A 27517-nucleotide genomic window follows, 5' to 3' on the forward strand; every position below is an offset into this window, starting at 1 on the left:
TCGATGATCCTTGTAATTTGTAATAATATAACATATTATGTTTGAAATGGGCAGGGTCTGGCCCCATTGTTATCTTAAAAGAAAAAAAGGAAAAAAAAAATTCAAATAAGAGTCTTGAAATTGGCCTTATTTCGAATAAGGACATGCACCGGCCAAATTATCTTAAATAAGAATTTGAAGTAGCGGTATCAATTTTAAAGAAGGGTCTAACTTTGCCGGTCGAAGGGCATTTTCGTTATTTACTTTTTATGTGTTTTTTTCCTTTCTTCCTTTTTGATTTTTTTTTCTTTTTCCTTCTTCCCTTCGCCAGCCATCGTTGGGCCTTGTTGATGGCCAGCGAAGGTTGTCGGACTTAGGCAAGGGTGTGGGTCACCATCGCCCACCTAGCCCAGGCGAGGATTGTCGTCACCGGATCTGGAGAGGGTTGCCCTCGTTTGAGGCCAACGGCAATGAGGCCCTGCCCGGAGGGAAAAGGAAAAAAAAAAAAATATTCTTAGATTTTTTTTACTAAAATGCCCATTCTCATACGGTTGGAATAGTTGCATGCTCACTGGCCTGCCAAAAGTCCTTATCCGAGAAGATTCCATCACTTTGGACCCTTATTTGATATTATTTGACTATTTTAGGCCCTTATTTGAAAAAATAAAGACAGTTCATGTCCTTATGTGGAATTTTTCCAAGAAAAAAAAGAAGTAGAAAAAGATAAAATAAACAGACACGGATTATTGAGATAAAAGACAGTTCTTCTTCAAAGTTATTTGCACAGAGAACCTGTTCTTTTGGTCTTTCCTTTGCTCCAGTTTTGAGACAAAATAGCATCGTTTCAGCTTTTGTTGAGCCCGTAAACATTGGGAAAACAAAAGCGTTTATGATGTCCCTCTGAGTGATCTCTGGAGTGGTGCTGCTGCTGCTTCTTCTTTCTTTTTAAACTTGAAGCACTTGGTAACGTGACCTCTTCCAGTATGTGAAAGTTAAAGCATGTGTATCCACGACTTTCAAAGGCTTTCTCAATCATTTCAAGGTTGTGAATCATTGATGTTGTTAATGAACAAAGGCAGAAGTTCTGCCTAGCATTAAAGAGTATGCATATAATTCCAAGTCTCCGATTCTCCAGCATGCAAAGACACTGAGAGGCTCCTAATGCAAGAAATTGAAGCAGTTATATCCGTGTAGAACAGTAACCAACCGGATCATTGTTTCCGAAACGCAGACAAGAACAAAACTTTAGATCTTCAAGTAACTTAGATTTCTGTCGACAGTTACAGGTAGAAAAGGCAAAAAAAAAAATTAAAAATTAAAAATTAAAAATTAAAAATTTACAAACCAAAATTTACCCCCGAATGATTTCTGGAGAAGGAAATTAAGGGCCAAAATTGTGAAAAAAGTGAAAATTCACAAGTACTGGAAAGCCAAAAACAGAAAAGGCAGCACATTTCCTGCCTCTTCACAATGCTATACCTAATTCTCTACATGTATAATCTCTTCTTGTGTTCTTGAAGTTCTCGATTTTTCCACCGATTCCAATAAATATAAAGGGACCATAGGTTCTATCCAGTTCTTAATCATCCCAGTTGTCTTCCCAGCCATTTCTATCAGAAGACCGAGATGCAAATCCATTTGCCTTAGCAGCTGCATTACCCTCTGGCCCTTGGCTTGGTGATTTAACTTCCCTAATCTCATCACCCCAATCATCATCCCAACTTTCATCCCAACCTTCCGCCGCTTCCACAACATTGGCCGAAGTCGAATCCACTTGCCCCATTTCAAGCTCTTGATATGGAATCCCATCGATCCGTCTTTCCGATTTCCCAAACTTGCAGCATGCCCACACCCCTCCAATTGTAACAACCATTCCCAATAGAAGGTACAGTCCGTGAATGGGGGTGACCTGAGTGGCATAAGGGAATTGTTGAAAAAAGTTGCCTCCTGACACTGGTACTCCCATACTAATGTTGCAGTGCACATTTCCAGCATTTACTGTTATGGATGAACATACTCCAACATCAGCTGTGACATTAACCTGAGAAACACCGTTGGTATGAGAGGCGATATATTGAAGCTCAAGCCAACCTAACGCTAATTAAAGTTGCGACCTTTTAGCCCTCAACTTTAGGTACGAATTATATGGTTTGACTCTAACAATAGGGAATTGCGGGCTCACCACTTTGGTTTCCTGTTTTGTTAGTCTATCCTCGATGGTGATGTTTGCAGGTAAGCAAATAATCTTCACTTCGAGAGGATCCTCTGCACCATTCTGGACAAGGACAAATGTCCCCTTGGACTCTACAGGAAAAGACAACAGTTCTTTGATTCCAAAGGCCCAAGTAATGATGATTCAATCGTGCATTTGCATGACTCTAATACATTCTCAACCCATACAAGGATGCGGGCCCACAGAAAACAGCACCCTTTTACCTTTACAGACAAGGTGTTAAAGCAATGGAAAACAGTAAAAACTACTGTCAAAGACCAAAACCAGCAAGAGAGAATCAAAGTGGATAGATCTTAGACTAAGAGGCTCCAAATTAAAACATAGACTGCCGTCAAAAGTTGGATAGGCGATGAGAGCACTTACTCAGCAGAGGTGCATGGATATGTTATACAGATCCCACTACTATAAGATGGACAGAAACATAACTTCGCCTTCTCTGAGGCGTATGATGCATATTTAACCTTCTGCATTTCACAGGTTCATGGCATTTAACTCTTTGCAGGGGCACCAGCAAAATGGAGTCACTGTGAGGGTCTATCAAGGTTTCATGAATTCTTTTTTTTTGGCTGTAGTCTAGTGAGGCTTCTTGAAAGATATTATTCATAAGTCTAGCAAGTCATACTGATATAGCTGGTAGTAACACTAAAAACTAGAATACCCAGTTCTAAGTAGGTGCTCTGTAGGTGAAATATGTTTCATTGGTCACCAGGTCCCTCTTACCATTTTTCAGCTTTCATAGCCTGAGGGCCCTAATCCTTACTTGAGCAATGGCGAGTATTTCCTACCTCCAGCAACAGTCTTACATCATCATACAATGTACTTTAAGGAGATGAAACAGTCTACCACATTTTTGGCTATAAAAACAATCTTGCACGTCAGAGTGTGGAGACCAACATTCACACCATTCAAGATGAAAACCGCTACATTTCAAGGAGATCAAACTCTTTAAAGCGAGGGTCCAATTAAAAAAGACAAAAAAAAAACTCTTTAAAGCGAGGGTACTGTTGATAGTTGAAGATATTACTGTAGAAATCTTTTTCTGCAGCTGCTCTCACATTTAAGATTCTTTAGATGATAATCAAAGATTTTAAGTTGTTACTTGTTTCTTCAATAATCTTCTGTTTGAGGTTCTCTGACTGCACTTTCCCATACTTTCAGAGCCTTTCAAATGTACACTAGACTAGATAATATAATGATCAGATTTTTACCAAAGTGAGCGCATATGACAGAATTCTCACATCTTTTATCAATGAGCAGACATCAGGTTCAATGTATAGAGCTTTCCATGATGCATGGATTAAAGCTCTCTGAACTAACACACACACAGATCATCACATCAATGTGATCTACAATTATCGAAATGCTGTGGAATAAAAAAAGTGAAACTGATGTTAGCGTTAGTTGTAAGGCTCAATGTTAAAGATGGAAAAGGACCATGTACAATTGATTCCAGGAACATAATGATAATGGATGCTCCTATTGTCAAATCTAGAGCCTCTATGCCGTCATCTACATCGGTCTTAAGATAGATTTCTCCTCCATCTCGTAAAGACGAGTGTCTTTTTCAGCATTCACAACCTTCTCTTATCATTTTCCTCACTTCCTCTTCAGTCTTCAGCATCCTCATGGTGCTGGTTATAAAGAACCAGAGAAGAATGCATAGGTTTTCGCTTGCAGTTTTTGACAGCTTCCTAAGCCTTCCTGAAGTATATTACGTGACTAAAATGGAAATCTAGGATAAGCACACCACATGGCTTTTAATTATCTCAATAGGAAGTTCCTGAATAAATGCTGCAGGTCCACTTTCTACTTATGTGTTCTCTGGTCATCACCATATATCAGCAATGCAAAAAGCCCATTCAACGCTGTATTATCTCACGCTTGTACCCAATCCTGATATCATATGGTGGTAGAATCCTCTGTTGACCAAAAGATCTGTACTTCTGTTGTCACTGTACAGGATGGCATCTCAACCTTCTCATCCTCATATCCCTATAAGGAATCATTATTTCACGACCACACCTGTAGATTCAAGATCACTATTTTCACTTCTATCATCACACGTCGTTCCAAAATAAAATTCCTCCATGAAGATCACCTTCCACAGTAGACAGCTCACATATTTGAGCCTTCTGAAAGCTAAAATGGCATCAAATGAAGAGTGCAATTCAAGTTTGCTAATATAGCATGTGTAGAAGGCAATTACATGGGTGAATAAAGAGCTTGCAAGACGAGCCAAATCTTGCAAAGGAAGAGTGCCAACCCCAACAGTGAGGAGCAGCACTGGCCATATGTGAAAAATCCAATTCTCCCATCAACTCGGGCAGAATGAGGAAACTAGTATCGATATGCTACAACATTTCAACTAAAAATGACACAGGAAACTCTCACACTAGTGCCAAGCTGCCAGCTCACCAGCAAGTATTGCATTAGGGACACACCTTCGCTCTGACCACAAACAGATTTGCACTAACCGTACTCTCACAGCCTCACTTGAATGAATGAAGGGTGTTTCTCAGCAAAAGAAAAATTAAAAAACTCAAACCTGAGCGAACTTGGGTCGGTCTGCACTCAATGGCGAGGTTTATTCACTTAGCCTACCATCCTAAGACCACAAAATGAGCACTAAGTCCATTCAATAGGTGGCCAGTAAATAGAAGAACCACAGCAATGCCAATGAGTTGAAATAAGGGCATTCGTACATATCACTCCTCACAGCTATTCCATCTGCATAAGATCGAAGTAAAAGAAAGCAGCATAGAAACCAATTCATCCAGTCTGGACAACGTGGCTACGAACCCCATTAACCCAAATTCTAAATATTCCATGGAACCACAAAACCTCTAACCAATCATACCTCCATTAAAACAGATAATAAAACAGAGAAAAAGATAATTTTTACCATTTTCAGGATGGTGCAGGCAAGCAGTCAGATTGTCGCCAGCTTGGCACGTCTCAGCTGGAATCAAACACTTGTTGTCGCCACTGGAAGTAACAGTCGGATCCATGGTGTTCGATTTCTTCGGGCTTTTCTGGCCCGAATTCAAACCCGGACTAGGCGCTGGAGAAGTCTACAATCACGAACCCCCGATCGAATCAAACACCTGTGAGAACGAGAATTCACAAAACAACTGACGCGGCAAAGGGAAGATATAAAGGGCGTACCTCGTTGGGTTTCGTCCCCTCCAGAAATCGAGAGGGTCTCCCATATTTCCAAACGAGAGACGCACCAGATTGGTGACACGGGATCGAGACCAAGAGAAGAATCAGAAAGATTCGATTTTGCGACATTCTGGGGGATCTCTTGATCTGGGGAGATCAGAGGAAAACAAGAACTTAGGACAGAAAATCATGACAACCCATCAAAATTGAGGCGGAGAAGACTCGAGGGTCGTCGTTTCTATTTTATTGAGATATCAATTGGGTCAATACTGGAGAGAGAGAGAGAGAGAGAGAGATGTTTAGCCGCCTCTTTGTAACATCCATCGATTCCATCCTGGAAAGTCCACGACTTTGGAGTTAGATTGACGCCGTGCCTTCTTTTCTCAAATATCAAAACCAAAATTTCTCCCTCTTTCTTTTTGCCAATTCAATGTTTCATTCTTTTATTGTTTTTTTCTGGAATTACTCTGCTTGATTTTTGTGCCCTTTTGGTCCTAAATTTCGGCTTATATAATTTTTCGAGATAAAATTTAGTTCGAAATTTAAAGAAAGAAAATCATTACCGATACGACTTTTTGTCTCGTATATTCGATATTATTGCTATGATTACTAGTAACCTCTCCCAAAAAAAGAAGAAAAGAGAGAGATCACATTTATTTTATACGCATCAAACACAAATATTGTCTTCCATTTAATATGTTGGTACAAATTGAATTCTTAGCATTGATAAATTGTATGGTGACATGAGAAATTCTATCTAAAAACCGAAAGTCGTGTCAATTCCAAAAGAAAAGCGAATATAGAGAATCGGGCTATATTAAGGTTCCATTTGTTTCATAGAAAAGGAATAATTTAAAACATATATTTTTTAAAAATAATCTCTTGTACCGTTTGAAATAGTTAGTCAATTAAAAATATTTTTCTTATTGATAATAATTCATGCCTAAACATTTTCAACGATAATGAAAAAAAAATTTATTCTTTTTTTTTTTTGCAAAATAATACAAACGATCATTTCTAAAAAAATATTTCTGAAATCATTTATTTTTTACAAAATAAACAGAGCCTAATTTCTATTAAATTGTTCACCGAATCTTTCTCATGCAAGATTCTTAGTGGGTGGCCCAAAGCCGGGAAGAAAGAACATTGCACGATGCTGTCATGATGAACCGGGGCCCATCCCGTACAATACGATGAAACATCATTGCAGGCCGAAACATCGGTCCTGTCAGACCAGCCCGACCCATTAGGCCCAAATGAACGAGAAAAGGCCGACCCGTGGGCTGTGGTTGTGCCCGAGCCCAAATGATGGCTTCCGGCGAGGTCGGCTCCAAAAACTCCACGTGCCTGATTTTCACTTTCCAGGTCCATAATCCTTCGAAATAATACCCAACAAGGGAGAAAACAAATACTACAATTACTGTAATTGGTAAAAGAGTAGGCCCAGTGACATTTTTGGATCAAACTCATTCGACGCATAATCCGTTTTGACCCGTTTTATATCAAGTCTCGCGATTTTGTGCTTTGGCATATATGTGGGTGAGGTAACTCATTCCATATATCCAATCCAGAGACGCTTTCTCCCTATTTAATGTACAATTCGGTCATTCTTGTCTACTTTGCCATCCAAAACTCCTGTAGGGAGTCCCTTCTTATTCTAGTCCTGCCCCTCTTGTGCTTCTAATCACTCTTCACCCTCGTCGAATCGGATCGTTACAAAATATTATGTGAAAGCCGATTAAATCAAAACCACCCCTCTAATTTGCAATTGATCCTTTAAAAAAAAAAATTAATTCGATTCTTCATATTTATGATTTATCGAAAAAATTATCAAAAGGTCCAAAACTTATCACACGTTTGTTAATTCAGTTCTAAACCTTTCAAATTTTGCCAATTGAGCTCTAAACCTTTTTAAAATTTTGCCAATTGAGTCCATTCGACCAATTTTAATCGTAAATTATTCACATGGATGTCGACCATCTTATATATTATGGTTAGAGTCGACGTGGATAATTTTTAATATTTTTCATATTTTTTCTAATTTTTTTTTCTCTGTGGCCGACCACCGGCCACACTCCAAGATCGAACGGGCAAGTCCTGGCAAGGCTAGCCTCATTGGGTGTCGCGATCGTCCGGGCTCGTCCTCACCCAAGTGAGGCTCGACAAGAGTTGGCCTCGTCGAGGCCGGATCTTGCGAGGGGAGCCCTTGTCGGGGATCGTCCTCACTCAGACGAGGCCAACCTGCCTGGCCATGGCCGGCACGGGGCAAATGGAAGAAGAAAGGAAAAAAAATGGAAAGAAAAAAATACGAAAAATTATAAAATAATCAAATCCATTAAAATATTATTAAAATTGTACACGTTAGTGCGTGCCATATCATGTAAAATGGCTGTCATTCATGTTAGCAAATTTCAGGCAAAATTGATTGGATGGATTCAATTGGTAAAGTGTGAAAAATGTTTAAAACCCAATTGACAAAATTAAAAGGTCTATGACTAAATAGACAAAAGTGCGATAGGTTTAGACAAGTTCTAAAGTACCAATACTAGTTGTTGATGTCTTAAATGAGCATAGGTGGATCAATAGGTAGAATGTTTCGATCTCACGTAGGGTGCGCGCCTCTTTGCGTTGCTCCGAAGAAAACACCGACAAACATGTAAAGGCGGAGTCGAAATAGGGGAAGGAGGTTAGGTGGAATGCGTGGTGGTTTAGAGAAATTGCACGCACGTGGCCTCGTGGGTAGCTGAAGAATTGCTCTCCTCTCTCGCATTAATAGCCGCTACCCCCACCATTATTTTCTTTAATCTATTACTTGTACTAGGTAGTCGTCGTGGATTAATACGATCTGAAGTGCATATGCAGCATGCCGAATCCCTCTGTAATGGTTCATCTGGATCATTTTCCAAATCAATTCGATAGTGCGTGCGAAGCCAAACCTTGACATCATAACTCGCTCAAATCGACGCGATTTCTCGTTACGATGCTCGGAAAATACTTGCTTTACCATATCGGTTGTTTGCCTAACGAATGAGAAACAATAATTTGACGGCGCGAATCTAATTGCCTATCTCACTAGATACCAAAAAAAGGATTAAACGTATTCGGACACCAGGCTCATTTTGCAACTAACCTAATTACGTCCAGCCTATGCCAAGAATCTAGGTCGTTCGAAGACAATTTGTAATGGAACAACACCCACGATCCTGACGTGTCGTTGCAACAATAAATTCACCCACTTTTGCTAAGATAGGGGGGCATCGGATGTCAGAAGATTCAATACCAGATTCGGGTAAAATGTTAATGCAAAAGCCACGTGAAGTTCAGTAAGTGAGACCGAAAATGAGGCGAAGTCACGAGCTAACAGATTCCACCACCTACCACCAATGGCAATGACTCAGTTATGGGGGACGATAGAGATAGAGAGAGAGAGAGAGAGAGAGAGAGAGGCTTGAGTGGTAGGTACCGCAGCTAACTCCATGATAAATGCTTGCAAAGTCTCGTGCTAATCTCAAACACTTCCAGTCTTCCTCCATTTTTCTCTCTGCTTAATTCTCTTCGGGCTCTGCCACAGCTTTTCTTCCTGGGAAGAGGCCTGCAAATCTCCCCAGTAAGTGCGCCTTCTTCTCAGTTGAATCCTGCATGTTCTTGGCTCTTGCAAGTGCCCCTACGACCTCAATTCATGTCAAAGATCTCTTCTTGATTTTAAGTTTCTGGGTGGCTGAAGTGATTGCTGTCTTGTCTCTGTGTGCAGTGGGGTCTGAGATGGTTATGGTGGATGAACACCCTTTTCCTCAGCAGATCACCACTACCAAGGCTCTCTCGCTGATGGGTCATGGTGAGCTTTTCTTTCTCTTCTTCTTCTCCTTTTATTCAGATTATTGTTAGCTGTTGTCCTTGCACCTCCTATGTTTGTCTCTGGATTTTCCTGGCTAGCACTTTCGCCTTGTTTTGAAGCTGTTGCGAAATGTTTTAGGAGTTAAAGAAGTGAAGGAAGAGTGCTGACGATTAATGTAGTGCTGGGTGAAACAAAGAAGTAGATTTAAATGCGATGACTCCGTTTTTGCCGCTGAGCAAACGAATCAAGGACTATTTAGCAGAGTGATCATGTGTTGCAATAGGCTAAGTGACCTGTTCCTCTAAAGTTAATATGGAATGCTAGGTGCTTGTACACTTGCTTCTAATGCTGGTTCTGTTGGTGTTGATCTTCTTGTTTCAAGAATTAAGAGGCCTGGACAGGATAGACTTGTTCATTTCCCTGTTGTTGCTAGATATATTTCATTGGGTAGGCACAAGGATTTGTGTAATAACTGGGGACAGATTCGATTCGTGATAGCTTGAGCTTCTAACAGGTTGCTTGCCTGTGCCATCAATAAAATCTTGCTCATCGGAAAAAAAAACGAAGCTGCTGAACAACGATTTCATCTTAAAGCACTTCCTGTCATAATTTGACTGCTATTGATATCCCATTGTTCCGAGCACCAAGCGCCAAATCTCATGTTTTGCCAATCGTTCGATCTTTGTGCTGCGACAGGACTCACGGATGTTGAGATACATTTCCTCCAAATCAAGTTCACTGCTATCGGAGTGTACTTGGATCCTGAAATTGTCGTACATCTAAAGCAATGGAAGGGGAAGCCAGGAAACGTGTTGGCCACAGACGATGACTTCTTCGAAGCTGTCGCTTCTGGTAATGCCCATGAAATTTGTACCGCTTAGCATTATATGGTTCTCTCTTGATTGACTTATCAGCGGCAGAACCCCGCACGAGAATTTGGTCATTGAAGTTGTGATTGATTCCTGTCGAAGCAAAGCGCAATTTACATGAACTTGACTATTGCTAGTTCACATTTCTCGCTGATTTGTGGACCATCAAACTGTGCAGCCCCTGTAGCGAAATTCTTCAGAATCGTCGTGATCAAAGAGATCAAAGGCTCTCAGTACGGGGGGCTTCTGGAGAGCGCCGTCAGGGACAGGCTTGCGGCTGAAGACAAGTACGAGGAGGAGGAGGAAGAGGGCCTCGAGAAAATAGTCGAGTTCTTCCAGTCCAAGTACTGCAAGAGCAAATCGGTCATCACATTCCACTTCCCAGCAACTTCCAACACTGCTGAGGTACACAATGCGATGAACTTGACTCATTTGCCTATCTCCATAACCATTTACACTTGGCGGACTGATACAGATACACGCTTGCTTATGAACAGATTGCCTTCAGCACCGAAGGGAAGGAGGATGCAAAGATGGTGGTGGAGAACGGGAACGTGGCCCAGATGATCAAGAAGTGGTACTTGGGAGGGACCAGCGGAGTGTCTCCGAGCACCATCACCAGTCTTGCCAACAACCTCTCTGAGAAGTTGTCCAAATGAGAGAGAGAGAGAGAGAGAGAGAGAGAGAGAGAGAGAGAGAGAGAGATACTGGTGATGGGTCTATGTAATAAGTGACCGACGAATGAGACTTTGAGTTTGAATCGCCCCGTCTTTGCTTCCCCTGTTTTTGCCTCGGCCTATATTCCCTTTAGGCCAGTTCAGCTCATATTTCTCCTCTGTGGAAGCTTGAAAACATGTCAAGATGACATTTTGAATGTGTTAGGCAATCAATGGATTCGTACGCCATAGCAGGGAAATAAATTCATTGACCTATCAATTAGGAATCTCATGCCAAAATCAGTTTATTCGGCGAACAGGCTGAAAACAACAAGCCTAGGTTTGCTAAGTGTCCTTGTGTGTATCTTTCGGTGGCGTCTTATTGCTAATCCTACTGTTCAGATTTGAGCCTCTACGCAAAGAGGGTCAACCCAAGGGTTATGGGGTTGCTGCCTCATGCACTTGAGAGCTTTCCAAACAACGCTATTACACTTGAATCCGGATCCAAATCCTATCTGCCAAACCCGGTCGCCTTTCCTTATCCTAGACGCCGCTTCCAGGTAAGCCAGTTCATACCAAATGCTGCTGCTCGAGGTGTTGCCAAATCGCTCCAACGTCCTCCGTGACGCTTCCATGTATTCGTCGGTGAGGTCGAGGTTCTTCTGTATCTCGTCGAGGACCTTCTTGCTGGTCGCCAGGACGCAGACATGCTCGACGGCGAGCTTGTAATTGGGAAGATAAGGCTTGGAGGTCTCCCTTTTGAAGAGGAAGTTGTTGAAGAAGTGAAGCTGTTCGGAAACGGGGAGCACCAGGGGGCCGAGGGTGGTGATGTTGTCCTTGAGCGCGTTCCCTCCTATTCCAATCACGTCCTTGCTCACGGAAAGTCCTCGGGTACCACGGGCATCGTCCTTCATACGTATGCATCCGAAGCTCCGATCTTCCGTGCCTTTATGAGTACGAACAAGCTGCAAATTAAGTGAAGAAACTAAATGAAGAACTCCTTTTGTTGCATGAGAGAAAGATTAGCTCTTGATCTATCTATTCCTGAGTACCAATGGAGCAGTGGGGATGACCTGCTTGAGTTCATACTTGGAGCGCCACCTGTCGAGGTGGCGGCTAGAGAGCAAAATGGCGGCGGCACCCATCCGAAAGAAGCAATTCGGAAGGAGCATGTCGAAGTCATTGCCGTCGTACCAGGTGTAGCTCACGGCTTCAGTGCTCACCACAAGTGCGTACCTGCCAGGATGGGCGGCCAGAAGGTCCCTGGCCAGATCCACTGCGATGACTCCGGCGGCACAACCCATCCCCCCCAGGTTAAAGCTGCGGATGTCATGCCCGAGCTTGTAATGGTTGATGAGCATGGCGGAGAGGGACGGAGTTGTACTTAGGAACCCGCAGTTCACAACGAGGACACCGATGTCCTGCAGTCGCACTTTGGTAGCTTTGAGCAGCTCATTCACGACGCCAAGAATCACCATGGAAGCCTCTTCTCGCCCATCCTTGAGTGTTATTTTATGCTCCGGACGAAACACCACCCTCGGCAAGTACGTCTCGTCTCCGATGCCCGATCTCTTCAGAACCCCTTCCTGGAAAGCAATCGCTCCGTCGCTGTGCTTGCCTGATTTTCTGGCGAGCTCTATGAATTCTTCCTTCGATATCTGTGAAGTAAAAGTACCATTCAATCGAGCACTCGGTTATCGCCAAAAATCATTGTTAATGGAGACTCAGATTGATGGACGGTAAGGAATAAAAATTTGTACCTTGAACTCATCCGGGGGACGGAAACAAGCGAAATCAACCAGGTAGGTCGAACGGGGTACGAGACCGAGATAGACATATAAGACTAGCCCCAGCAGAACCCCTATCGAAACCATGTCGAACAAGCTACTTCCGGGGCTCGAATCCTGCGACGCGACCACCTTGCCAATCTCTACGGCCAGAATCCCACACACGACAGGAGCTGCTGCTACATGATAAAAGCCACTGCTGATAAGGTAATGATAGCCCAGCTTCACGTACTTCAGGTCAACGGAGCTGAGAAAATCCGGCAGCGCTCTCCTAACCCTCACCGAGAAGTCCACAGAACCGGCGTAAACGCCCGAGTCCTCGGACCCCCGATTCACGATTTCGGTGGAGAACAACTCTGGATCGGCCCTCGCCATATCGGGTGTCGGACCCCTGGAGAGCGGCTAGAGCAACAAGGACAGCGACGGCTTTCGGAGAAATTCAGGAGCACAACTATGTATGAAATCGTCTACGGCTACACATCCAGATGAAGAGGAAACCAGAAAACAGGACTCCGACCATACGCAGCAACAGACCCGCGTGTGCACGTTCGCCTCAATCTTACGCCATGCTCTGCAGGTGACGTGTCTTTTTGGGTCGAAGGCTCCAACGGAAAGCAGGCCTCTCGTGCATGATGAACAGCATCCCCCGTTTTCATGGAAAATCTAAAAAGCACCACTTGCAATTCCTCTTGAAAAATCGCCCTAAATAAAAAAAAGACAAAAGTTGCTTATCTTCTTTTTAGAAAGGACGAGCAGTGGCAGTCCTGACCGTGTTAGAAAAGTCACGAATTGATAATGCACGCACGTGTCGTGCCAGTTTACTTGGATTGGAAGTAGTTATGGTGATCTTGTAAGGAAAAAAAAAAACACGATACACATACATTTATTAACTTAAAAAATATAACTAGTCAACGTTAACGTGTTCAATTGGTATATAACTAATACATTTCCTTTATTTAAGAAATTTGATAATCGGCGGTATTTCAAAAAAAATAGCTAGATATAAATTGTTCTTAAAAATATTTTTTAAGGAATCATTTTTCCGAGCAATAAAAAAGATAGAAATATAAAGGAGAAAATTCAAATAATGGCATAAAGCGGACCTTATTTCAAATAAGGGTTTGAAATGCTCAAATTATTTCAAAGAAGGACCTAACCGAAATGCATATTTGTCTTTTAATTTTTGAGTTTTTTCTATTTTTCTTTTTGACATTTTTTCTTTTTATTTTTTTATTTTAGGTCTGCGGTGGCCTCGGAAGGGTAGTGGAGAAAAAAGGAAAAGGAAAAAAGAAAAGAAAGGGTAAAAAGAAAAAAAAAATGAAAAACTGAAAAGAGAAAAGTTTAAAAAGTAAAGGATAAAAATACTCTTCGGTTATGCTCTTTTTTTAAACAATTCGAGCATTTCGGGACCTATATGAAATAAGATTCACTTCAAGTTCTTATTTGAAAAAATAAGAGTATTTCGGATCGTTCTTTTGAAATTTTCTCTAATATAAAAGATGTCATTTGAAATTGTTAATTTATGTGAAATAAAGGGAGCCAAAAGAAAAAAAAAACTAAAAAAAAAAACCCCCCGATCTCCACTTCTGCGACGTCGTTTCATGCCTCTTGGCAACCTCACAAAAACCTCTACCAAGACCCGACCCCTCCAGGCCCCACCCCCCAAAAAAAAACAAAGGCTGAAAACGAACAGATTAAGGCACTACGATCACCATCTCCAATAACGAACGAAACTGAAAACCACCTCGCGCACAGAGAAGCACACGCCGAAGAACGAGCCATGGAAATGCAAGATCCACCTTCGAACCCTAACCACAACCCCCACATTCCCTCTCCCCACAACCCCCGAGGGGCGCTCCCGCTCGCCGCCCCGCGGGGCGGGCACCACCGGCGAGCGCATTCCGAGGTCAATTTCCGGATCCCGGAGGACCTGGATCTGGGGCCGGATCCGTTCGAGAACGGGCCTTCCGGAAGCTTCGAGGACTTCGGATCGGAGGATGATCTGCTCAGCACCTACATGGACATTGAGAAATTCGCATCCAAGCTCGACGACGGGCAGGGACCGTCCGATCCGAAGCTTGAGAATGCGAGTGGAGGTGATATGGGAGAGAAAAGCGCGAGGCCGAGGCATCGGTATAGTAACTCGGTGGACAGTTCTTCGATTTTGGAGAGTATAGAGGCGAAGAAGGCCATGGCTCCTGATAAGCTGGCGGAGCTGTGGACGATTGATCCAAAGAGAGCTAAGAGGTTCTTTTTCCTCGTCTCGCATTGTCTGGATTTGATATGCAAAATTTAGTAATTAAATTTCTCGCAGGTGTTACTTAGTGCGAAATGTACTGTACTGGTCTGGTTTTTTCTGTTATTTATCGTGGCCAAATGTTGTGATTTGGACAAAGCGATTTGTTGGGTTGCTTCCATTTAGGCCAAGATTCAGCAGATTACGCATTTGAGGTTGTGCTTAAAAGAGTTGTTAGGTTGCTTAGTTATCTCAATCACGAGATGTTTTGGCAATGAAGTGATGCGTGAGTCTCCTGATATTCGAGGGCATATTCTGGTGTTCTCTAGAGAGGTTCCTCGTTTTGATTTAGACATGGCGTTTGCTGCCCCTCATGTGCTATATCAGTTTGAGTTCAAGTTGCAACTTGCAAGCTGTAAAACTAGGGGAGTTTCATGAGTTGACCATGCCATTGCTTTTGCATTTGCAAAAGAGAGACTGTAATTCGCAAGCCCTAAGATGCAGCTCTGTGAAGGGCTCATGAGCATTGCGTTCTTGAAACAGGGCATGAGGAATGCGCATGTGTGGTCTTCATGTAGGTTGTAGCTGTCATGACTTTGCTCACATAGCTCACGCCCCCCTTGAGCAGTCTTGAGAATTGGAAGCGGGTGCATGCTGGCTTCATTTTTAGGTTGCAAATCAGTCAACTAATGAACCTTATGTGACTTATTAATCAAGGCCTACTTCATTGTCAACATAACATTCTCCCTTTAGGGGCGTGACCAGATGAGACACAAAACTTTGGGTCACTTGGTGGAATTACCAGTTAAGCATTATCATTGTTACCTTCATATGTTGAGCTTGTAACTGACTTTGACATTGTATTAAAACTAGCTTCATCCCGAAAGACCATGTTCCACATGGAGTTGTCCGTGCCTGCCCATGCAACAGTTGTATACCAAACAAGACTTGGCATTTCTGACTTTATTGTCCTAGAAGGGGGATTAACATGCAAACAGTTAATGGATGCATGAAGCTGTGATCAATAAGTTGGATTTCTTCCCATTGAGAGACCTAGAAATGGATTGTAAACTGCTGCCACTGCCATTTTTTTGTGTTTGACCAACTTTCTATTCCTTATCAAAATGTTTGCAGATTTCTTTGAGCTCTTGACGAGTTAGTTCAATATCATTGTATTCTTGTATAACTGCCTAAACGGTACTTCATTTATTAATTAATTATTTTCTCCTTTCTAGATTCATGCTTTTGCTCGTCTCAGTTTCAGAATGACTGATTTGAGGGCTTTTATTTGCTGCATCTCTCTATATGTGTTTTGATAAATGAACACGCTTAAATTGCTTTACAAGCGTACAAGTAATGGCCTAGGCTCTATCTATCTTCATACCTCACAATTTATTCTTTATACAGGATTCTCGCGAACCGGCAGTCTGCTGCACGATCAAAAGAGAGAAAGGCCCGATATATTTCAGAACTTGAGAGAAAAGTGCAGACCCTTCAAACAGAAGCGACTACACTCTCTGCACAGCTCACACTTTTCCAGGTATGGACAATAATAGCACATGTACCTACGGGAAACATGCTTGAATTGAAGAGCTTAGGACTTGCCTGTCCTTTTGATTGTCGTGGTGTTAATGATCCTTCATATTATGAGCAGGTACTGTAGGTCCTGCTCTAATTGGAGTTTGCTATCTTGATCGCCTAATGAGAGCTTTGAAACATTAACATAGAAGCCATATTCTGCATCTTGGAATTGTTCAATTAAAAAAGCCAAGAGGGAATTTGGATCTTACCTTGTGGACTAGGTTGTTCCAACATTCACAATCAGCAAGGCTGTGGGGATCCTGTTCATCCCACCCAGCCAATGTAACAAAAATTCGTGTTGTCTTTGCATATGTTCTTATAGATTGCATTCTCATCTTCCTTTTCTCTTAGATGATGTATGCGTGTGCAATCGGGTCTCTTGGACTAGGAATTTGCCCAGTTGGTCAGATTCCCCAGTTCTGGGAACCTGGACTTGACCTAGGACAGAATGGTTTCCCAATTCCAAGGCCAGAATCAGTTCTGGATGGGTCTTTACCCACATAAGTAGCTCACGAGTAGATTGTGTTTGATAGGCTACCAATCCTGGGTGAGGGCGCTTATCAGTGAACTTTATAACTGAAGCACTTGTGTTGTGTCTTCCTAAGATATTAGTGATTGACTCTTTGCGAATTTTATATCTGTCTTCATCATATTCTTCCACTCAGTTGCTTAACAGCTTGTCACATGGCCTCTTCACTTACCAAGAGCTTGATTTTAGCTAACTTTCTAGCTTCATACATATTTGATGCGCCTTTTAGTTCTGCAACTTTCGGATAGCAAGGAGAAAGACATTTGCAGATGTAAATCTATGCCTAATAAAAATTAGATCATGCAACTTCTTGCCATCCAAGACTTTCTCATGATCTCAAGAAAATGCGGTCATCAACTTATTTTTGTCTTCTGATCCCACCGACAAGTTGATGATAAAATAATATTATCTTGTTTTGATTCTTGCTTTGAAGGAGAGAACTGGACAAGGTCCACAATCAAACACTAAGCATTTTGGTTTGCACTACCACTTTAAATTCTGTGGTGCGGTCCAATACGAACTTTTGGTTCAGAGAATTTAGTAGTTTTTACAAAAATTTTGTATTCAAAATTTGCTGGTACATGCTTCTTTTGTTATCTTTAAGAATAGCATGAGCATTTTTGTATCTTTTCCTTTATACCTAGTACCTTTTAGTATTTCCATGTTCTTTTTTTATAATAATTTTGTGTTCAAAATTCGCTGATACATGCTCCTTAAGTTATCTTTAAGAATAGCATGAACATTTTCATATCTTTTCATTTATACCTAGTACCTACTGGGAGTCTGACACTGGCATTTACATATCATTTTACTTCAGAGAGATACAACAGGTCTGACAGCTGAAAATACAGAGCTTAAGCTGCGGTTACAGGCTATGGAACAACAAGCTCAGCTACGTGATGGTATGTCTCAACCTATATATGAAGAACAAACACTGTCGTACGACAATTTTTTCCCTTACTTACTTGGGCTAGTGGAAATACATTAAGTACATTACCATATTTGTTTAGCCAACAAAAATCAAAGGATGAGTAAAGTTTCATATTCTTCGGTTTGTGGTATATGAGCACTCGTTATCAAGCCCTCTCTCATCGTAATTGTCTCAAAGAACCTATATGTGGGAGCCATTCTGGCAAACGTAGCATTCCATTTGGAGTATTCCCGAAACTATGGATGTCTGGGTAACCGTAATGTCACATGAGGCTACTATATGATTGGGAACCACTTTTCTGGTCTACCTGTTCATCAGTTAAGCCTCTCAAACATGTGTAACCTCACATCTTTTCCATTTGGGTATGTGTTTGTACCAATTCATTAAGATTTGTAGCTAATTTTTATGTCCTGATTGTTTGTTAGCTCTGAATGAAGCCCTTAAGAAGGAAGTAGAGAGGCTTAAAGTTGCTACTGGAGAAGCAATCACCCCATCGGATTCCTACAATCTGGGGCTGCACCACATTCCATATGCCAAACCTTCCTTCTTCCCGCACCAGCCACAATCTGGCCACATCGATTCCCAGAACTTGCAGATGTCGCAGTTCCATATGTTTCAGCAGAATACAGCTCATCAACCTCTTGTTGCTGTAGCCCATTCTAATGCCTTTTCTGAAATGATGCAGCAAGATTCTCTTGGTCGATTCCAAGGATTGGATATAAGTAACAAAGGCTCTCAAATAGTAAAATCTGAGGCCCCCTCCATTTCAGCCAGTGAAAGCAGCAGCACATTTTAATGCAACCTCTGCCAACCCACTAATGGCTACCCTGCTTTTGTTGAATTGTTAATAGACTAACTTGTCGACTGTTAGAAGGTATCGTTTGTTGTTATCCAATTCTTTCAGATTTGATTGGAGTTTCTGGTTTCATGTAGCTTCATCTGTTCCATTGCTGTAATTTTTTGTGACTTGTCTATTTTCAGCCTAGATTTATGTTTAGGAGCTGATGATGCTTTCAGAAGAACCTTTGTTCAAAAGCTAGGTTATTGGTGTCTTCCCTCCGTGTACTAACTTGTGACTCGAGTATTCTTTTTGAATTACTATCTGTTGGGTGGAAGAGAAATGCTCCATTTTTTATAATTGTACTTGCTGTCTCCTCTCTCTCTCTCTCTCTCTCTCTGAGGCAATGCAACAGTGATCTTCTTCATCACTTAAAAGCTCCCAATTGACTGTCATTTACAGACTTTTCCCCCATCCCTTTATGTAGGGATGCCAATTCTGCAACATACGATATGTCGGGAACATCCCTTTTATGTGATTAATGACTTTTCTTTTGCTGTTCTAACACTAGAGCTCTCTCTCTCTCTCTCTCTCTCTCTCTCCCCCCTGTATAATTAATTATATACATTCAAAAGTTGTGGTATGTCATCATTGCCTGCATGTGACAGTGAATGAACTTGCGTATTAGTAAACCTTTTGATAATTTGTCAATATAATCTATCCGGCTAATTTTGACTGAAAATCACCGACGTGGATGTTGATCATCTTATATGATACGGTCGGCGTTGACGTGAATAAATTTTACATTTTTTTTTATTTTGTTTTCTTCCTTTCTTTTTTTCCTTCATGCCCTGGCAATGGTCGGCGACCGATCACAAGCGATGCCACTCACTAGCTTCGAGCAAGGCTCAACCTAGCCGTATTTGGCAAAGTGAGCCTCGCTGGAGGCTAGCGAGGTTGCCCCTATCCCAGTGAGGTCGAGCCTTGACTGAAGCTAGCAAGGTTGGGGAGGTTGCCCCTTGCTAGATCGCTGTGAGGTGATTGTAGCCTTTAGCTGTTGCCAGTTATCTCCTTTGGGCGGCCATTGGCCATTCGCCGAGGCCCCGCGATTGGCGAAGAAAGAATGAAAAAAATAAGAAAGAAAAAAAAAAAAATCAGAGAAAATTACACACATTGTCAACGTCGGTGTCGGCCGTGTCACGCAGATAGTTAGTGTCCATACTAGTGATTTTTTGCCAAAATTCGCTCGATAGACTATATTGGCAATTTTTAAAAGTTTTAGGACTAAATTGGCACATGTACTTGAATTTTTTTTATGATATTTCCCTATGGAGAAGTAACGCATCATGCCCGAAAGATGACGTCTTGCAAATTGAATGAAAATGTGACTATGCAATCCAAAAGAATAGAATCATATAAATAAAACTAAACGTAAAACTATAATTAAGTGCTAGTGAACGCCCAAATATGCAGATTCATTGCGGTATGATATCGCATGCATTCTCCTTGGAAAAGTCTTTTATGTATCTTGTTGCAAGATAATTGTCTAAAAAGTCTTAAATCTATTATATATGATAAATTTAGTACTAAATCTGTCAATTATACCAATTTAATGCTAAATATTTTGACAATTTGCCAATTCAATTCTAAACATTTTAATTGTGTCAATTTTGTTCTAAACATTTTAAAAGTTTGCTAAGTTAGTCCTAAATCTTTTAACAAATTGTCAATGTAATTATTCCAGTGAATTTTGATCGAAAATCGCCGACTTGACGATCTAGTCAATGCTGGCCATCCTATGTGGCGTAGTTGATGCTGACGTGGACAATTTTTTTAGAAAATATTTTTTTGTTATTTTCTTGAATGTTTTGGCGAGTGGCTATCCATGGGCGAGGGTCGCCTTCCCTTGCTTGCCACGGCGGGGGCTCGTGGGCCCTTGCCATATCCAGCGAAGCGAGGGTGTTGTGGCTCCGCACAACCCCTCGTCGACCACAACGTGGGCGTCATGGCCCTCGCATAGGCCCTCATCAAAGATAGTGAGTGAGGGCGAGGGTCATGACCCCCTTGTTATGGCCCGTGAGGGCCTTGCGAGGGCCTCACTCGGGGCCAGCAGAAGTTGTTGGTCCTCGGCCGGTGATCCGCGGCCCGCAAGCACGATGAAAAAGACAAGAAAAAATAGTAAAAAAATTGACTTTTGAAAAAAATAAAAAAACTATCCACTCCAAGTGTTGGACCAAGAAGGAAGCGGAGACAAGCCCGAGTTTGAAGCAGGTATGCTATCCCCAATACCAGGCTTTCTTGGCCAATATTCAAGGGACTGTCTTTTAGCTACCAAGTTCAATCTTGAAGCTCAACCCTCAAGATGCCAGAAATTTCTGATTCATAGGTTCCACTCAAGGTGGCGAGTGAAAAGCGTCTTGAACCACATCATACTACAAAATTAACGAAACAATTCTATAAATCGAGGAACCATGCTTGGATGAGAAGAAGATAGGAGGATTTAGACACTCATTGTATGAAAACTTCACACTAATATTCAAAGAAGGCAAAGTCTTGCCTGGTTACATGACTCGAAGGGCCTTATATAGGCAAAGGAGAAGACTATTGGACAAAAGCATAATTATTGAATATACAGATACGCAGATCCGTCGGCACGCTAGTGGATAACAACAGTACATAATAATAACTCAACAACTTTTGGCGGATATGGGCCAATTATTACAAACACGCATGTGACTAACACGACAAAGACTGTCTCTGCTTTTAAGATACCGAAAAGCCAACCAAAAGACGTAAACATTGTAGCACTAAAGCATGCAATTATGAGGGATAATAATTAGCATCATCGTAGTCCGAGCTGTCTGGGTCATTCCTTTCTCTCTTATACGCATGCAAAAGGCGTTCTTCTTCATACTTGTCTATTTTTGCATCCAATTTTGGATCTGGCTGGATACCCGAATAATTGGAGCTAGACGGAATATCTTGAGAGCTGGATGGAATATCCTGGGTGCTTGATGGAATATCCCGAGAGCTGAAGGCATATGAGTCTTGGGAGAGTGATCCTCCCCATGGATCTTGGGAATCCATATCCATTGAAGAGCTTGGTTGATTTTGATGAAAAATTTACAAAGCTTCTCGAATGCGGTCATGCATGTGAACTTGGTCTCATGAAATACACGTTACATCGTATGGCCATAACTCGGGGGGAATAGAGCGATTTTCTTGGTACAAGATCCTCCGGAGTTCTCTATATTCATGAAGGTTTGATGAGATGGAACTTGGCAAGGTCTTGTGAACTCGAGCAAATTGCTGACTATGCTAAGGCTTGTATGTGGTTGTACCAACATCTGCGGCATCATATCGCACACTTCCCGTGTTCGTAACAAATGTCCATGGTTTGTAAAAAAGCATGATAGTGTATCTCTCTGATTCCGGTCTTCCTTCATGCCATTGTGATTTTAATAATTCTCTCCAAGGATAAAGGGGCTGAAACCAAAGGACCATATCAATCATGTTTTTCTAGTTAGTGTTGTCTCCCATGAGGGCTTTGGACAAGGTTCTGATGATTTTTTCTGTGGGAAACTCGATGGCTACTACGTACGGGTTAAACATGTATCAAAACATCTATTTCAGTTTTTTAGGGAATTCAAAGTCTGGAGTCCATTTCATAGGGTAAATGAATGGATAGTGAGAGTGAAAGCCATTGGGTCTTAACATTAAACCACTATAATCTTTAAAAATATGATAATGATAATGTCAAAATTGGATTTTGAGGTTCTGATCAAGTTGATTGACTTGAATCGAGTCCGGAACATTTGGGGGGTATTTGTGGGAATTCCATTGGTTTTCTCTCAAATCAACAACACGGAAAGTACCTTACCAAAAAAAAAAAAAAAACAACACGGAAAGTGTCTCGTATGGGTTTTTTTTTTCTTTGACAAACATGTTGATTGAAGAAACTGGTTGCTTGGGTCGGGATAAGAAATCCGCAATAATGTTTTTGCTTCTTGCAAAATGTTTAGTGTCAAAGGAATATTTTGAGAACCATTCTGCCCACCTTAGCAACCGGGGATGAGGGATTTATTTTTGCTTGAATTTTAACATTTGGGGAAAAGAGGACATATCTATTTCCATGAGAAAATAATGTCCAATGAGATGGAACTTGAACTTCTTGATTCCATACTTGGCAGCAAGGATCTCCTTGAAAGTGGAATGGTAATGGATTTACGTAGGGTGAAACATCCACTTTTGTAAGTACAAATGTGACGCTTCGGCAATCTTGATCGGATCGCCACGTTAGTGATATCCGGCCAAAATTTGTTGGAAGGACTAAATTGGCAAATCGTCAAAAATTTAGGACTAAATTGATACAATTGAATCCATACAATATGTTTAGGACTAAATTGACAAAATTGAAAGGTTTTAAATTGAATTGGTCGTCGTAAAATAGCCTTATGACTTTTTGAACAATTTTTTGATCTTATTAACTCAACACCATTATTCTTCTCGCCCATTCAAACAAAAATTGGTCGATCCTTTCACAAAAAATAAACCCCAAACCTAATACCCTCGTTATGATAAACCTTGAGGCAAAATGACATTTTAAGTGTTAATATTTGAGTACGACGCTTACTATGGTGCCAATATATATATTTTTTGAATTACTTAAGTGTCAATTTTTTTAACAACGATTATTTAAGTGCCAACTTTGATGAGGTGTTGAAATTTCTTGCCGTTAGCACTAAAGTGATCATTTTTTCTTCGATTTGACACTAGAATGATCATTTTTTTTTGGTAAGGTAGAATGATCATTTTTTGGTTCACTTAAATGTCAATTTTTTTGAAAAAATTATTATTTAAGTGCCAACTCTGATAAAGTCGTCGGAATTTATTACTGTTGGCACTAAAGAAATCTTTTTTTTTTTTGTCATTTAAGTGATCCCAAAAAAAAAGAAATATCGACACTAAAGTGAGCGTTGCATATAAATATTAACACTTAAAGTGCCCTTACGCCAAAACCTTGATTGTCAATCACCTGCAACACGAACTCAAATGCAAGAAGTCGCATCGGAGCACTTGGATTCGTATCCGCAAAGATTGTTAAAGCACCCTACTGCCGAGCGAAGGGCGAGGGACCCTCTTGACCTCGCGAACCCCATCTTTTAACCAGCTAATATCAAAGCCTGAACAACGTTAGGGTCTCAAAAACAATGAAACATCCCTTGCTTGTCACCTTATAAAAGATCAAGAACCGCGCATTTTCTCAAACACCCCCACTGCATTTAATGGGCATGAGAGAGTGTTTTGGATCCTTTACCAGTTTCGGGGCGCATGCTCACCTCAGTTCAAGAACTCCAACGAGGCTGTTTCCAAGCTGACGCTACATCGCCATGTTATCCACAAAGCTGCCCACTTGAGAGAGAGACAGAGAGACAGAGAGACAGAGAGCATGAGACCCCGTTCCGGAGGTGAGGGTCCATTCCCATGTTGGGTGTCTGCTCCTTCCGCGACTGAGTCTGGCACAAGGATGTGGGGGACTCCCACCAGGCAAAGTCCCGAGGGCGCTTTTCGCTTTCGCACTTTTACGCACGCCCGTTGCGGATTTGGATAGAACCCACATGCCCTTTTGTGGATCTGGTCTCTGGTCTGAAGCACCTTTTGCTGTCGTGGATAAGGTGTGTCTTTCAGGTATGAAATCAAGGACTCTTGTTCGTTTTTTGCCGAGGAAAAAATAGGAGGAGCCAGAAAACTAAAAGGGGCCGAGACAACCGCACTTGATTTCCAGAAAGGATGATGATATTGTATCTGCCCTGCCCCCATGTGGGCTCGGATGAGAATGCCCTCTTTAGATATTGCATCAGATCTTCATTTTGCAAGGGGAAATTCTTTTTGTTACTTTCAGTTTCAGGTCACATTATCTTCAATGACAATTTTTTTTGCATGGTGGCCCCCCATCGCCCAACTCAAATTTGGAGAAATTTGTGCACCTGATTTGGAATAATCCATGTTCTTGATAAGGAATAGCGATGATCCGAATCTCAAGTACATCTCATTTATCGTCCTCCGTATCTCTGGATTAATGAGATAGTACTTCAATTACGCGACTCCTTTTGCACTCCTTATGTGAGATTGTTTTGAGTTCGTTAGAGTCGGAGGAAAGACTTGGGCTCTATTATAGAATTTTCAGCCGGGTTCTCTCATCACGGGTCGGGCTCAACTCGGCCCACACATGTCGAGCTTATATTAGATTAGTCAAAAATCCTTATATCTTACCTTAGTAAACCAACCCGTAAAATAATAGATTAATCTCGCAAGACAGTGAATTACAACCTCAATTAATGTAAACAAATATTAGGAAAAACTCTTACACTATACTGCTCACTTGTATCTAAATCCTTGACGTATTTTGTATAAATCACGTGAGTTTTATATCCCGTTTTGTCTTTTTTAGCCACATGCTTACATTATATGATTCTGTTTACAACCTTGAGCCTTCCTAAAGCCCTTTTTTTTTCCCCGCCCAAGTTGTTTCTCAAGGCAGGAGTCAAAGCTGGACTTTTCACGAGTAAAGAATTCTACTAGCTAAGTAACTATTTACCGCGAGCATTTCCTTGTCTCAAGTGCAAAAACAAAGGAATCCTTTTGGAAAGGTCAACGTAAGGAGCCACAACTTCTGACTTAGGACGCCATTTCGGTGCATTCTGATCACTTTTTTTTTTTTTTTGGTGTCGGCACAAATCCACAAGTCATGTATGAACTAATCAAAAAGCATAGAAAAACATTTAGCTCAAAAAAGTCAAATTCAATTGAAGAAAGCACACCCTCCGTGGAAAATAATCAAATTGAACATTCGTCGAAAGAAAAAGACCAAAACAAAAAGGAAAATTCGGAGAGTATAAAGCCATTTCTATGATCTTATTCGAATTAGAGAACGTATAAGCCTATTAAATTAAAAAGAAGCAAATGGCTGAAGATCAAACAAAAGAGCCGGCCAGACAAGTAAGTTTCAGCCGTCGATTCTGGCATCAAGTCAATTTCTTAGGTGGTTTTTTTTAATTAGTTTGCACATGTATTTTTCTTACTTGTATTTGTCTGGCCGGAAAATAGAGAGCCTCCTGTCTGAAAACGATGCTCGAACACGAAACTGGAGGAGCCGCAGACAGCGGGACGTGCATCGGTGCATGTGCTCATGCACGTGGTAGGGCCCAGCCCATCATCCAAACCGCCCTTTTTCCTTTCTCGGGTGGGACCCTCCGATCACCGCAACAAATAAATTGGCTCAAATAATTCCAAGAAAAAGTTTGGTCTCCGGTCATAGGATTAGAGCACCCGCGCACGAAGCCAATTATGGCTACCAATTTTTCTAATTTTCTTCGTCAGATCCCTTTCGAATCGGATTTAAAATCCAATTCATTGGGTGTTCTCAGAAACTGCCACGTACCCCTTTTGCGAATGCCGATTGCGCTCGTGACGCGGATGGATTTTGCGTGGATTTGGAGGTTAGGATCTGGCTTCTATGCTTGGATTGGTCATTAAGTCGCCGAGAAAGAACGATTAACAATTAAGCTCGATCAAAGCAAGATTTATTAAATAAAATTAAAGGATCGATCCTTGACATCGCAATCAGCAGTGTCCTAGGCTCTTGTTTCTTCCTTCTTTTTGCCTTTTTTTTCTTTTGTGGCTTGTGGGGGTGCTTGTGTGTGTCGTCTCTAAATTCTCGAAACATGGTTGGTAGACGAGAGATTTTTTTGAATTATTCGACGTCGATGTCGACGTCGGGGTTGGTTCCACTAGCGGTTATGGTGCGCACATCAAGCCGATCGTGCCATCTTTGAAAATTTTTACACACGGAATAGAACCCAATGAGGGGGAAAAAATGGAAAAGGGAGGGGAAATTTCAATAAATTTGACTTGGGATCCTCACTGTCTTCGCTTTTGACTGGCAATAGGAAGAACAATGTGGTAGTTATTCGTACATCGTGGTCTAGGAATTCTACAAAAGTAACACGACAAAATCAAGAACGGTGTCGTTTGACTACCGTCTACTTGGTTCCAACTTCGTGGTACGTACGTTGGGATGCTCAATTTGACATTAGCCATTGGGCATTGGACGTTTGTACCATTAGGAGTCTTGAGTCTTCTTTTAAAATGTAGGTGAACGGTTCCAATTATTGATCAGAGTCCGAGTAGAACTGCATAGAACTTTCTTTCTTATGCACTAAAAAGGACGGTAACCCACTAGGAATTTGGAACAGAGTAAAGGAATCGTTATGTCTCGGACGGCAATCTGTCAAGCCGGTCAACGTTAGCGAAGCATTGTTTTTCCTAGTGGCGATCCATCGACTAGCCAGAAACCGGTCGAATTCCGTTCACTGGATATGAAATTCTCGGGAACTAGCCGTGCCAAGGCTCTTTGAATCTCTTATGATCGAGCTGAGTTTTCCATATGCCCCCAATGTCAAACGTAGGAATGTGAAGTTCCTCGTCCTCTCAAAGCTTTGGTAGCATCATGGGTTACGCCATGCACGTAGCATTCTGTCGTTTAGGGCTTGTCTGCTCCCCACACAGCTCAGAAGTTGGACTTCAAGGGCGGACAAAACAAGCCGCCCCAAATGAGCGCCTGAAATCGCTGCTCATTTGAAGCAAAGTCTCGGACAAGAACCAAAGACTCTGCGAAAAGATTAATAAAATAAAATAAAATAAGAGAGAGAGAGAGAGAGAGAGAGAGAGAGAAGGAAGAGAACGGTTGAAGGGAGCGCATGTGCAGGTGGGGTCCGGTTAGGGCTCGGCAGTTGGAACATTTGCATGTGCTCTTCCATCCGGTGCAAACCGCCTTAAAAACGAAAACGACCCTTCGTTGTCTCTCCCCTTCATTTAATTATCGAATCTGCAATAGTCGTACACCCGCATGAACTCTCTATATAAAGAAGAGAGCTTTTGT

At 41.6% G+C, this 27517-nt stretch overlaps 4 protein-coding genes across 5 annotated transcripts; 2 read left to right on the top strand and 2 right to left on the bottom strand.

Moving 5' to 3' along the window:
• Positions 1-1089: 1089 nt before the first annotated feature.
• On the bottom strand, positions 1090-5685 carry LOC115743734. The gene is made up of 4 exons (XM_030678661.2): positions 5378-5685; positions 5115-5283; positions 2162-2283; positions 1090-2020 (listed from the first exon to the last, which is right to left on the bottom strand). The coding sequence occupies exons 1-4, from the start codon at positions 5501-5503 to the stop codon at positions 1559-1561; spliced, it is 879 nt and encodes a 292-aa protein (XP_030534521.1). The 5' UTR covers positions 5504-5685; the 3' UTR covers positions 1090-1558.
• Positions 5686-8822: 3137 nt separating this feature from the next.
• On the top strand, positions 8823-11018 carry LOC115743736 (chalcone isomerase-like protein 2). 2 transcript variants are annotated; one of them, XM_030678664.2, is made up of 5 exons: positions 8823-8981; positions 9126-9209; positions 9906-10061; positions 10257-10483; positions 10576-11018. In XM_030678664.2, coding segments are annotated over exons 1-5 (630 nt in total). In that variant the 5' UTR covers positions 8823-8980; the 3' UTR covers positions 10738-11018. The 2 variants fall into 2 exon arrangements, with proteins under 2 accessions (XP_030534524.1, XP_030534525.1); XM_030678665.2 differs by having other exon boundaries at positions 8844-8985.
• On the bottom strand, positions 11014-12988 carry LOC115743731 (3-ketoacyl-CoA synthase 15-like). The gene is made up of 3 exons (XM_030678656.2): positions 12495-12988; positions 11808-12392; positions 11014-11699 (listed from the first exon to the last, which is right to left on the bottom strand). The coding sequence occupies exons 1-3, from the start codon at positions 12894-12896 to the stop codon at positions 11133-11135; spliced, it is 1554 nt and encodes a 517-aa protein (XP_030534516.1). The 5' UTR covers positions 12897-12988; the 3' UTR covers positions 11014-11132.
• Positions 12989-14212: 1224 nt separating this feature from the next.
• On the top strand, positions 14213-18934 carry LOC115743733 (transcription factor RF2b-like). The gene is made up of 4 exons (XM_030678660.2): positions 14213-14768; positions 16165-16297; positions 17685-17769; positions 18224-18934. Exons 1-4 carry the CDS (start codon positions 14302-14304, stop codon positions 18592-18594), a joined length of 1056 nt encoding a protein of 351 aa, XP_030534520.1. The 5' UTR covers positions 14213-14301; the 3' UTR covers positions 18595-18934.
• Positions 18935-27517: the final 8583 nt, after the last annotated feature.

This window comes from Rhodamnia argentea, chromosome 5 (genome assembly GCF_020921035.1).
Source record: "Rhodamnia argentea isolate NSW1041297 chromosome 5, ASM2092103v1, whole genome shotgun sequence".
NCBI lineage: Eukaryota > Viridiplantae > Streptophyta > Magnoliopsida > Myrtales > Myrtaceae > Rhodamnia > Rhodamnia argentea.